A 12,730-nucleotide genomic window follows, 5' to 3' on the forward strand; every position below is an offset into this window, starting at 1 on the left:
AACACACAACCTTCTCAGTTGTCATTTTTTTCTGACAGCAGGAGAAAACAAAGTCGTAATACACAGAGTCAAGTGAAATTCCCTCCCCTTACTCGCATGCATACGGGCGTGTAGGTGCCTGTACATATGTATGTATGCACATGCATGCTGTGTGTGTTCCGTACAATGTATATACACGTTTTACTTCATAACAGCAACGACAACAACAAAAACAACAGTGGCAGCAGCTGTGGCAGCAGCTGTGGCAGTAGCAATGCCATTAGCCTTTGCACCCTCGCTATTTATCTAATCTAGTCCCCAATATCGACAACCAAGAGCCAGGTACCCAAACACGCACATTCATTTGCTTGCACGCACATAGGTAAGCCGGTAGGAAGCAAGGTTAAAGCTGCCAGTCTTCAGCTGGCTAAGAACATGCTGAGAGAACCCATCCTACTATTTGTACCATAATAACTCGGCCCAACCAGCTTTCCAGCAACGCCCACGTCTATAAAGGGGTCTGGCATCATGTTTGAGGCTATGCAAAGCGCTCTACATATATCGCTTCCTTAGAGCCCGGTCTAAGAAAGGGGGAGACGACCACATCCAGGCCATTGCAGTCTATCCCATCCTATCCTTTCCCAAGTCCTCATTTTCTGTCGAGAAGTGGTGGGCGTTAACCCCGTAAAACCGCAAGGCCGTAAGACCGTAGGGCCGCAAGGGTAGCTGGTAGATGTTCTCAACATAAACTGCGGCAGCTTTGTCTCACGAAACGGCCTCCTGAGTTTGCTCAGATTAACAGGGCCAATCAGACTTCTTGCACTAGACCAGGAACTAGACCAGGAACTATACCCGCTCGCAAAGAAGAATTTCAGGCTATGCCTTCGTCAAACAGGCAAAATTGCAACCAGCATGCAGAACGCCAGACCGGCTCCAGGTGCCAGTTGGCAACAAAACAAAAAGCCCCTCCCTCCCGCCTGTTGAGAAGCACATGCACACGTATACACATGTGCGGTACCATACTTCAAAGCGTGCTGCAACCTGACCCCTTGTTGGGCTCTGCTTGCTGCTCCCACCATTGCACATGACAACAAAGTGATCTGCTGCGATCAATGGCTGTGGAAGTAGTTGGGGGCGGTTTTGCAATGCGCAGTATCTTAGGGTTTATAATTTAGTGGAGTTCAGTGGAAAAATGCTAGGGTTAGTTTCGGTGCTTCTGGCTCCGAGGGGCTAGCCTCATAGACTTTGGATGACGTCCAAACACGGACGAAACAAAATTAAACATCTCACAAAATGCATGGGCAACAGAAGCAGAGGCAGTAGCAGAAAACAACAAACGTGATTCTAGCAAACCAACGGTCCGGGCGTGAGACTGTGACAAGCTAATATGGACCAGTGCCTGGCAGACGATCAAACAGGCTGCAACGTTGGAAGAGAAAAAAGAAAACAAGCTAATTGCACGCGGAAATAGGGTTAAGAGAGGACGAAGCTTTGCTGTTGTTTTGGGCAAATTGGAAACATCTGGCTTCTATTATTTATTTTATCATTATTATTTTTGATTATCTTCCTTGATAAGGGGAAACGAGCGCGCTTCGTATATTATACAACTTCTCGTTCCCAACAATGCGGCCTGCCGCTACGTCGTCTAAATGACTAATGATCAGTATCGAAAAAGCCAAGACAATAATAATAAGCAAGAGCAAAACTAATAAGGGTCAAGGACGGCAACGGAAACTCCAAACAGCGAGCCGTTTCCCAGGTGTGGTATCAGTCCAAGGTTTAAGTTAGGGTTAGCAGCGATGGCATCCTGGTGTTTCTGCTGGGAACTGGATCGTCAGTAGATTGTATAGCTAGTGCAATAAGGGAAACTGACTGATGCCAGAGCGCAGGAGAGACTGTATGATAGACATGTCCCTGGTAGGCTGTGAGACTGTGGGGGCTGTGAAACTAGTCACAGACATATACTAAGCTAGTGACTGAAGCTTAATGCTTCAGTTGTGATCATCATACAGTTCAGCGCGCATCGCGATGAAGAATTTCTAATCTTTTTTGGCTCGTTTATACTTGTCTACGACTTAGGACTCGCTTTACTGAACCATGTGAGGCATTAGGAATGAGGAAGATGTGGCCCTGGCCTGGGGTTGAGGTCCTGTTACCGTGTCTTTACTGCGGCTTCTGGGTCTAGGTGGTAAGGAAGCGGAGAGACTGGGCGTGCGGCCTAGTTGCCAATAGAACGAGAGCACTCCGGAGAAGGCGGGCTAGAGAAAGTACTTAAGAGCGGCCTGTCCCCGTCCTGTTCTTCCGTCTTGCTCTCCTCTCATCCATCTCCTCTCTTCAGCGGGGATCTTATCAGCACTCTCACCCTCTACTTTTCTTTTCGTAGGCCGTGATAACATCACCGCCTGGCCCTGGTGGCTTTATTTCTTTACTTTTATTCTAATAATACTTGACGAGCTGGTCTTTTCTTTCTAATAACCTACCAAACCCGACCTTTACCTATCCCACAGAACTCTCTTCCCCCCTCCCCCTCTTTCACAATGGCTTACAGAACTTTGAGCTTCTTTTCGGCCTCGTCCATGTTCCTTGGACTCTTACCGGCTATTGCGTCCGTCAAGGCCGAGAGCGCCTCTACCTTCACCGATAGCAAGTCTGGCATCGTTTTCCAACGCTTCTCAGCTCAACAGTCCTCATTTGGCATAGCTCTGCCCGAATCTGTCGAAAGCAGCTTTATTGGTCAGATCGCCGTCCCGCTCACGAACGGCGCCGGATGGGGTGCACTTGGACTCAATGGTGCTATTGACAGTAACATCTTTGTTGCGGCCTACGCCAATGGAGCCGATGTGACTGGCTCCCTGCGGAATGCAGATCAGTCCGAGGTCACTGGCGACTACAGTATCCGCACTATTGGCGAGTCCACTAGTGTTGATAAGTCTTCGCTTCTGTACACGTTCCTGTGTGAAAACTGCCTGAGTCCTGGCGTGGGTGCTGCGCTGAATGGTGCGGGTGATACTGCGACTCTGGGTTTTGGTCTGTCTAGCGAGGTTGTTTCAGACCCAGCTTCTACCTCTGCCACGTTGGGGCCGGCTAATAGCGGAAATGGCACTTTCTCCATTAGCCTTGCCGCCGCACGCAATGCCGAGTTCCCAGCCTGGGCTGCTCTTGCTACCCCGGAACCATCGAGCACAGAGTTGAAGAAGCGGGATATTGAGGAGCGCAGTCCCTTTGACGTTGAAGCCCTCCCACTCCTTGCCCGCTCCATCGTGGAGGAGTCGCACCGCATTGATAGACGCCACAAGAACGGCACTCGCCGCAAGAAGAACCGAACTGGAGCTGCATCCCGCCGCAACCGGTCCAAGGCTGCGAAATCAAAGAATGGTAGCGCTGGTGCTGCTGCTAAGGCGGAGGCTAAAGAGCGCATAGCTAAGGCAAAGGCAAAGGCTGAACAGGCTATTGCTAGCATAACCGGCAAAACTCAGTCAGCTCAATCTATCAACCTTTTCGGCACCCTCTCTACTGATAAGTCTAGCAAGGTCAACAAGCGTCATGCAAACGGCGGCCGTAAGAAGAACCGTACTGGTGCTGCTAGAGCCAAGCAAGCAGCAGCAGCAGCCAACGCCGATGCCAACACTAACGCAGGCACTCGTGCTAATGCTAACACTGGCGGCGGCCACACCCACTCAGCTGCGCGGTCTGTTAATCTGATCGATGCTCGCCATGAGGTAGCCTCTGAGTCGCTGCCTGCTACTTCTCGGTCTGTTGATGGCGAAAGCAAAACGACCAAGCGTCACGCCGCTGGCGGAGGCGGCCGTAGAAGAAACCGCACTGGTGCTGCTAGAGCCAAGCAAGCAGCAGCAGCAGCCAACACCGATGCCAACACTAACGCAGGCACTCGTGCTAATGCTAACACTGGCGGCGGCCACACCCACTCAGCTGCGCGGTCTGTTAATCTGATCGATGCTCGCCATGAGGTAGCCTCTGAGTCGCTGCCTGCTACTTCTCGATCTGTTGATGGCGAAAGCAAAACGACCAAGCGTCACGCTGCTGGCGGAGGCGGCCGTAGAAGAAACCGCACTGGTGCTGCTAGAGCCAAGCAAGCAGCAGCAGCAGCCAACACCGATGCCAACACTAACGCAGGCACTCGTGCTAATGCTAACACTGGTGGCGGCCACACCCACTCAGCCGCGCGGTCTATTAGTCTGATCGATGCTCGCCATGAGGTAGAATCTGAGTCGTTGCCTGCTACTGCCCGGTCCGTCGATGATGAAAGCAAAATGGCCAAGCGTCACGCTGCTGGAGGAGGCGGCCGTAGAAGAAACCGCACTGGTGCTGCTAGAGCTAAGCAAGCCGCAGCTGCTAGTTCTCGTGGTCAGAGCGCCAACACAGTTGCTGTTCGCGAACCTATGCCAGAGCCTCACACACAAGCTGGCGGCGGCGGTCGTGGTGGAGCAGCCGCTGCGGGCACTGGAGCTGGAGGCGCAGCTGGAGCCGGAGCCGGAGCTGGAGCTGGAGCCGGAGCTGGAGCCGGAACTGGCGCTAGGCCTCAGCGCGGCGGCGGCCAGGGAGGCAACCGCGTCCAGCGCGTTCGCAAATTTGTCGAGGACTTCTTGAGAAGCCGCGCAGTTCCTGAGGAAGAACTCGAAAATAACGACGATGATGATGACTTTATCTAGATGATACAAGTAGATGTCAAGAGATATTTTAGGCATCGTTTTATGTTTCTGAGAGGGAGAGATTGGGTATTGGCCTTGATGGCGATACAGTACTAGGCTGTGCCGGTCCACGCGAGAATGAGAGTGCCTTGAAGGCTGATACTTTGAAATATATAGTTGGGAGATAGTGCGATATGTTTGCGAATATATAAAATATATATAAATATTTGGAATCATGACAATTGAAAGACATCGTCTTTTTTAGCAATAGGAACGAAAGACCTCTGGGTATGTAGATGAATACAGCAAAAGCAAAAAAAAAAACATGGTGAAAAGAAGAAAAAGGCGGGGGAATAAGGTAACTGAAAGAAAGGAAAGGAAACAATAAAGACAAACTGGAGTCATTAGTTAGATGCCCATACAGAGTAGAAAGGGGGCATACACTAGATCCAACAGAATCAATACTCAGAGCTCTTATATTTGGCAGCTCAGCCAGAATTAGGGGTAGATTGGAAGGACATCCCAGCTGAGCCTCCGCCGTCACTAGAGCCCTGGGGCCACTCCGAACCTTTCTTGCTGCCTTCAGCGCTTGATCGCGCTGAGACTAAGCCTGTGTCCTGTTCAAAGTCATCTATGCCAAAGGGCCCGTCGGAACTTAGTAGACGGCGGCCTTCAGACCCAGAGGCTATGTCATTATTGGCTCGTTCTTCCAGCGCACCATCATTGATGCGGAAGACAAAGGCAGCAGCAATTAATACGAAAATACTGCCCAAGGCAAACACATATGTCATGCTGCGGTCACCAGGCGTTCCGCGGGGCTTTTGCCAAATGGAAAAAATAACACTAGAGGTTATGTTGGCGATGATCTGCGGCGCAGCAATGGACATGTTGTGAATGCCAAGAATAACTCCGGCTTCGTCGTGCTCGGCAGCCTCGTCCAGACCCAACTCAGGGCTGTGGGTGTTGTCGAAGTTGCCAAGGCCCTGTGGGGTGCGGAATGGGAACCATTGTGAGGCGAGTTCCTGCTGCTTCAACTTGCGCTCGCGAATGAGCGCATCTCGGCGGCTAATTTCGGCTGAAATAATGGCCCAGGGAGCCCATAGAGTCAGGGCCCAGGTGAAACCAATGGACCCAACTAAGACAGTGGCAACCTTGACGGAATGTACAAACAGCGTCGCCAAGAGAGTGAGTGCAAAGAATACTAGAGATATGAACCAGGCCCGCTTCAGAGTAAAGCCGCGCATGCGAAGCTTGTCAAGCGCTGACATGGGCTTGGATTCACAAGAATCATCACCCAAAGGGGCCTTGTCATAGGTAGGTGCAATGAAGAAGGGGAGAAACACATTGGTCAATAGCGTGACAATAGAATTGACGAAAAGAGCTAGAGTACCGATGCGAGTGGCCTCCTCGTAAAGCTTCTCAAGCTCCTGATCGCTCATATTGGGATTTTCCTCAAGGAAAGGTTCGACATAGAGTTCTCCAATGTACGACGACGTGTAGAAAAGGAAAGGGAACCAGCCAATCCATGAGAATAGCTGCACCAAGCACACCCGTTTGATCTGGGCAGGCAGACGGCGTATAGAGTGGAATAGCCCAATGAAGAACGATATAAGTCCGGGCCTTGCCTTTGGTGGTTTACCATCAAGCCGGGGGTCGCGTTCAGGGATCACCGCAATACTCAGACAGACAGTAGAAGCTAGAAAAATGCTAGCAATAGCACAGAGCCCCTGAAACTGTGTGCTACCTAGCCAGGGGACGTAGCGTTGGAGTTCTACATAGCCGGCTAAATAGCCCACAATATTGCCGACGCCAGTAATGCGACTTGCCATAGCATTTGCGGCTTCCTGCTGATGGGCTGGTGCGCAGTCGACGATGAAGGCACGGATAGCGGCTTGGACAGTGTTTATGGCGAAGTCAAGCACGTACACACCGATCACAGCCACGACGATAATGGTATTTTTTGCACCGCTGCCATCTGTATTGAAACCTAAAACACCTAGCACAGCAATGACTATTTCCTTGGTCCAGGCAAGAAAGAGTAGTGATGCGACTGTCGCAATTGTGCCACCTAGCATGAACGGTTTGCGCTTACCCCATGGAAGCCGGCAGTTGTCACTCAGCATGCCGACGTAAGGCTGCACAAGCGTTCCGCTAAGAGGGCCTGCAATCCATACTAGTGCCATTAGTGATTTGCTGAGCCCCAGCGATAATAGGTATGGCGACCCATTGCTAAGCTCAACTGACCAGGCTATCTGCAGGCCCCCGATGCTAATGGTTAAGAGAATCAAGTACCATACGCTTTTGGTGTTGCGCTCATGCCCAGGAGGCGACGATATGGGTGATGAGGAAGCATAGTTTGGGTGATGAGCCGCAGCAGACGCGTTGTCAGCCGGGGGAAACGTAAAATCCGTGGATCGCACGCCGTGGCTCGGGTTGGGGCTTGCCGGTGATAGTAAAGGAGACTCCTCGTTTAACGGATCAACATCGGGGTCGATGAATTTAGGGCGGATAGGAGTAGGCGGTGAGTGACCGTCGGAAGAAGACCGCGAGGAGACCATTGTGAAAATGAGGTTGAACCAAGCCAAAGAAGCCCAGTTATGAGCCCTGGCTTTTTATGAAATGTCACAATGTGGAGGAGGTGCTGCTTGCAGATAGGAAGGGAGGATAAAAAGGCGGTAGTCTTGCGACCAAAAAGAAGAGGCATGAACAGAAATCCGAGGGCAACAAGGACAAATAAAAGAAGAAAACAAGAAGGGAATGTAGAGGGGAGAGATGACGTGAGAAGAAACCCAAGCTAGCTAAGTCAAATAAGGTCAGGATGGTAAGCTTCCCAGCTCTGCCGCACAGACCTTTTCGTACCGTGCTGGCTAACACAAAGCGAATAGAATTATAATTGATTTGCACGGCCAGTTTGCAAGTGGCCAAGGGCGCAATAGTGCTAGGTTTCTTGGACTAGGTTGAGGTGTGCATGTTAGTACCAATGCCGGGTTATGCTGGTAGAGTGGCAAATAATGCATGAGGTTACTTTTCTCCAACGTACTGTAATCTTCAAGCTGATGTCTTTCGAGATTCTGGAACGAAGCATTCATAATTATCGTGGCTGTTATGAAATTAACAAGATTAGGTTTGGCATCGAGAGATGGCGATACGATGGCGATGGCAAGATTACGAAGAGACCATCTGTGTAGCAAGGCTGACAAATTTGCGGCTACAAGGCTGAGAATTGTAAGCATGAAACCAAATAGGTTAGGCAAAGAAAGCAAGCCTCGTAGAAGAACATAGATGGTAGTTGCAGTCTTGGAACATTTCACGTTAGAGTTCATTCAAGCATTGCACATGAAGAAATAAAACCAAAGACAACCTGGTTTGATGAGCTTCACTTGCATTATTACTGCCTTTACTTTGTTTTTAATGCTGTTTTAGCTTGATGACTACGCTGCTTGCACGTATAGGGGAGAGATCTGTGCGACTGATAGCTGAGGTCAAAGTAGACTAGTAAAATTCTTCAAGTCTTATCATGATGGCTAACTAGGTAGCCGCTGTGAAGTCGCTGACCGACCGGTTTTGTATGCAACAGCTCGCCTTGACGTTAGGCGAATGGTAAGCGAAGAAACAACACAGATACGCCTAAGAGGATCTATCAATAAGCACAACGTGCATACAAGCCTGTATATAGATATGCATCTGCATGTGGGCAGCTAGGCCAAGGGCTAATAAGGTAACCGCAAATGAGAAACCTGCGTGGGCAGAAATCCTAACTGCGTGTTGTAGTCATAGTCGCAGCGTTTCCCACACCGTAGCAAGTACTATTCATCCTGATTACCCCATCATGACATTAACATAGATGGTCTTCACTTTATATACACGTAGATGTGCGTGTGTGTGTATGTGTGTGTAAGCCTGTTCGTCTGCTTGCAAGTCACCTAGCACGACACATTACTCTGGCGATGCTAGAAGATGAAAATGGTGTCAATGTGAGGGGAAGTATAGACAAGATAAATATCGTAAGAAACACACTACTGGTCCCCCGCTTGACAAATAGGCCAACGAGTTAGACTGCAATGCACAGCCACCTGATCAATAAACCCCCACACCACTGCGGTGGCCATGGCCCTTGACTGCTCGCCTTGTTGTCCCATGCTGAAACTCCATCCACTTTCTATATATACAATGTAGCCCAACCGACGCAAGGTAAGGAAAAGAAACCCAAAAACTGAAAAGGAAGGAGGAATAGGAATAAGACAAGAGGAAGAACAACAAAAAGAGAAAAAAAAAAAGGAAAATACACATGACACGACAAAACAAGAAAAAAGAAAACTCAATTTTGCCAGGGCATCTCATACACCTGGTCCCCCTCCAGAGCCACTTGGGCTCCCTCTATGATTCCCAGAATCTAACAAAAGATGGGGCTTGATGAAGCCCTCGTCTAGTTGCCTGAACAGTCCTGCAGGATCCTCTGTTGTAAGTATCTGTCGGAATGAGGGGATGACGCCTGTCGCCTGACTCTCAGCAGATCTGACCTGTGACTCCAGTGGTGCCGTGTTAGACCGAAGCAGCGGGTTGCTCCGACGGCGAGTTGGGTTATTGCGTGCTGGAGGCGGTAGGTCAGATGTGTCAATATCGCTCCCTATTTCTGAGTCCGTTAGGCTATTGCTGTGAAGCAGCTCGCCCTGTTCATTGTCGGAGCGCGTGCGGGAGAGTGAGGTTGATGAAGCGAGGCGGCTGGGCCCAGCGCTGGACCCAGGGGCTCTTCCTACGGTGTTGAGAGAAACGTTTCGGTGGGGATTGTACCCTATGGCTGTATCAGAGCGCTTGTACAGTCCGCTGTTGAAAGTCTCAATGTCAAACTCGTCGTCACTGTCAATCTCATCGACTACACCAGTCTGGATGCCGAGGATTTCTAACATCCGAGCTGTAGTGCCGCCAAAAATGATGACAGTGAGCACAACGACAACCAGAACAGTAGCACGAAGCGCAGGAGCGTTGTCGCCATCCATTAGTGCTGCTAAAGCTACGCCGACAGCTCCGCGCAGGCCCGCCCAGAACAGCATGGCCTGATAACTGTACGACAATTCTTCGGGAACCGTACCCCTTTTGGCAGCACGATATCGAATGACTCTATTAATAAGGCTGGACAGCGGAAACACAGCAACATAACGCGCTGCACAAACAGCCATGACACTGACGATGATCAATGGGGGCTGGAAGACGAGAGTGTTGTCGGTGAAAAGCGACAGGCCGAGGTAGATGAAGATGAAATTCTCGGATAGCTGCGCTAGGACCTGGAAAAGATATTTTGTGGTGAGTTGCGTACGTCGCGACATGTTGAAGTAGGCGTAATGCTTGAGCGTGATGCCACAAAATAGCAGAGATACGATTCCTAAACATGATATTAGTAGCCATCATACAAGCCCGGGGGTTGCCAAGTCTCAGAAGAGATTTCGACAGCCACAAAGGTTCCAAGACATACCAGACATGTGTACACCATTCGAAAAGAAGTAGCTAGCATATGCGATTAGGACAACCAGCGAGCTCTCTATCTTTTGGAAGCGGCGGATGTAAGTGAACTTGAGCAGCAGCGCAGTCCCAACGCCAACGAGAACACCGATCAACATACTGCCGAAAAAGACAAACAGGAACACTCCAATACCCTCGAATAAACTGATCATACCAAGATTTCCTGCCTCTCCCTTCTTGTACTTCTGGGCAGTTTCGAAGATAACAATGGCAATAGCGTCATTGAGGATAGACTCGCCAAATATGTATGTGTAAAGCGTGGGGTCTACCTTGTACGAATTGAAGATTGCGAGGATTGTGACGGGGTCTGTCGCAGAAAGGGTCGCACCAACAGAAATAGCGTCAACAAAATCCATCTTAAGGGGGCCAGGAAGCATGGCAAATAGCCAGAGTATGACGCCGATAACCACAGCAGACAAAAAGGTTCCGGCAAAGGCAAAAGTCAAGATGATTCCAATGTTGCGAAAGAAGTTTGCCTGGTGGAGTTCGTAGCCGGAGGAAAGAATGATGGGTGGAAGCAGTAGGTTGAAGAAGATTTGCGGGCTGAACTTGATGATGTTTCGGATCGAATCGCCAGGTGTGATAAGGAGGATGAGGCCAACAACCATGCCTAGAAAGAGATGCCAGCGGGTTAGATGGGAGCTAAGAGGGGAAGCGATGAAGAGAGCAAGAAAGGACTGTATGCGCACCGGCAAAAATGGAGATGACGGTCTCGTGAATCGCTTCAATCTTTTTTTCCTGTAGTAGATAGCTGGTCAAGAAGGCCGCAATCAGCAGCATGATGGAAATGAAGATGGCCCATGACGAAATTGCCTCGCTTTGTGTAGAGTTTCCATCTAGAGTGGAGGGGAGAGAAAGCCAGAGTTAGCAGACAGCAAGGGAGAAAATAAGCCCGGAGTGAAGTAAGACGTCTTTGATGCTGGCACAAGTCAATGTCGGTATGGAAGATCGTGATAGCATGCTATCCAGATCAGCATGTGGGATCGACAGAGGACAGCGGCCCGGCCCGCCCATGTAGTGGGCTAGATTGTATGGGGGTGGGATGGGGCGGGATTGAGGGGCGGAATGGGGAGAGTTTGCGCACCTCCAGGATCGGCATCGTCATCGATGGCTCGCGCTACAAGACAGGAGAAACACAATGTTAGCGGCACGTGGTTCGTTAATAGTGATAGTAGGCTCGTGTATGCGTCGTTGGTTGAGGCGGGATCCAGTTAAGACTTTGAAAGCTCGTCAAACCTGGACTTGTGCCTTTTTGCCCGGGCGACAAGAGCAAACCAAGACTGAATGCAGCCACATACAGAAGATGTGCAGAGCACCCGCGGCCAATTGATAGGCCATACTCTACAGGCTTATGAGCGCGATTCGTTATGAGTATCGTGTTGCCTTGCTAGTCTATTTGTTTAGAGGTCTTCGTGCTATCAAACTAGTGCTGCTAACGGAAGGGTCTTTCGCCGGGTCAATCGGTATATGTGTACGTTAGGTTTGTCGTTATCGTGAGGAGTTTCAACGTAGGTGGACAGTTAAGACAGGGTAAGGCAGAGCGAAAAAAGCAGGCTGAACTAGGTTAAGCCAAGATGGGCGAGATCAGCTAAAAAAAAACAGAAGAAAAAGAAAAAGCAAAGAGAAGAGCTGCAGTGCTAACAAGGTAGTGCTGTGAAAGTGCAGTAAAAATGATAGCACCTGGCGTTGCTTCGCTTTAGCTGGAGCTATAGCTGAGAAGAAGAAAGAGAAAAAGAAAGCTCCAAAGACTGTGATGATAAGAGAAGGACAGGTAACAACGGAGGGAAGAGGGTTAATGGAGAGAAGAAGAAAACTCGGAAAAGAAGAGAGTTCTTTTGCAACAGCAAAAATACAAACTAAAAAAACCCGGCTTGGCGGCGAGCGAGATGCGATGTTGATTGATGAGCGTCTTCTTGGTGACAGCTGAGTAGAGAGAGTAGAGTGAGCTTTAGCAGGTTTTTACAGGCTAAAGACAGCAGCAGAACACGGGACAAAGCTCTATAACCAGCTTCTATAAAACAGCCTCTGCGAAAAAAAGAGTGGGGCTTTATCCTCTGGCTAAAGATAGAGCTAAAAAAAAACGTAGAGCCCTGTGTACAAGGCCAGGCTACCCTGCCAATCAAATAGCGTAACTAAATATCATTCATTCAACCTTGATAGTGCTGCACTGCATGTTGCACACCACGGCTCCCTCGCGATTCAAGCATCTTAACTTTGATTGTATTTATGGCAAGGCTTTCTAAACTAGCACTTCTGTATACGAACGGCCGTGTGTAACTGTGGACGTGTGACGGAACAAATAATAAAAAGGAAAACACAATAAGAAAAAGAAACACAACATGCTGCAAGAAGGAGAGGTGAGTGGAAGGCTATGCGAAAACAAGACAGCAGGCAAGCAAGGAAAGCAGATAGCCACCCAAGAATCATGTAAAAGTAGCGGAAGCGTCAGATTTGGTTACCAAGGCACTGTGGAGCTTGGTAGCAAATGGAAAGGGCAAAGGATAAAAGTTAAGAGAGAGGTAAAGCATCTTTGTAGGTGAGGGGCGAGTAAAGGCAATGCCAGCAGTACTAGCACAGAGAGTAGA

General features: G+C 49.6%; 3 protein-coding genes across 3 annotated transcripts; 1 reads left to right on the forward strand and 2 right to left on the reverse strand.

Moving 5' to 3' along the window:
* Positions 1 to 2,516: 2,516 nt before the first annotated feature.
* Positions 2,517 to 4,649, forward strand: HOO65_060422 (Cellobiose dehydrogenase, cytochrome; the record flags this gene model as incomplete). The annotated part of the gene is made up of 1 exon (XM_071001130.1): positions 2,517 to 4,649. The coding sequence occupies one exon, from the start codon at positions 2,517 to 2,519 to the stop codon at positions 4,647 to 4,649; it is 2,133 nt and encodes a 710-aa protein (XP_070857772.1).
* Positions 4,650 to 5,116: 467 nt separating this feature from the next.
* On the reverse strand, positions 5,117 to 7,186 carry HOO65_060423 (General alpha-glucoside permease; the record flags this gene model as incomplete). The annotated part of the gene is made up of 1 exon (XM_071001131.1): positions 5,117 to 7,186. The coding sequence occupies one exon, from the start codon at positions 7,184 to 7,186 to the stop codon at positions 5,117 to 5,119; it is 2,070 nt and encodes a 689-aa protein (XP_070857773.1).
* Positions 7,187 to 8,965: 1,779 nt separating this feature from the next.
* HOO65_060424 (putative Na+/H+ antiporter C15A10.06) lies at positions 8,966 to 10,753 on the reverse strand (the record flags this gene model as incomplete). The annotated part of the gene is made up of 2 exons (XM_071003805.1): positions 8,966 to 10,008; positions 10,099 to 10,753. 2 exons carry the CDS (start codon positions 10,751 to 10,753, stop codon positions 8,966 to 8,968), a joined length of 1,698 nt encoding a protein of 565 aa, XP_070857774.1.
* Positions 10,754 to 12,730: the final 1,977 nt, after the last annotated feature.

This window comes from Ceratocystis lukuohia (genome assembly GCF_044167205.1).
Source record: "Ceratocystis lukuohia strain C4212 chromosome Unknown Supercontig6_pilon, whole genome shotgun sequence".
In the NCBI taxonomy this organism is placed as follows: Eukaryota; Fungi; Ascomycota; class Sordariomycetes; order Microascales; family Ceratocystidaceae; genus Ceratocystis; species Ceratocystis lukuohia.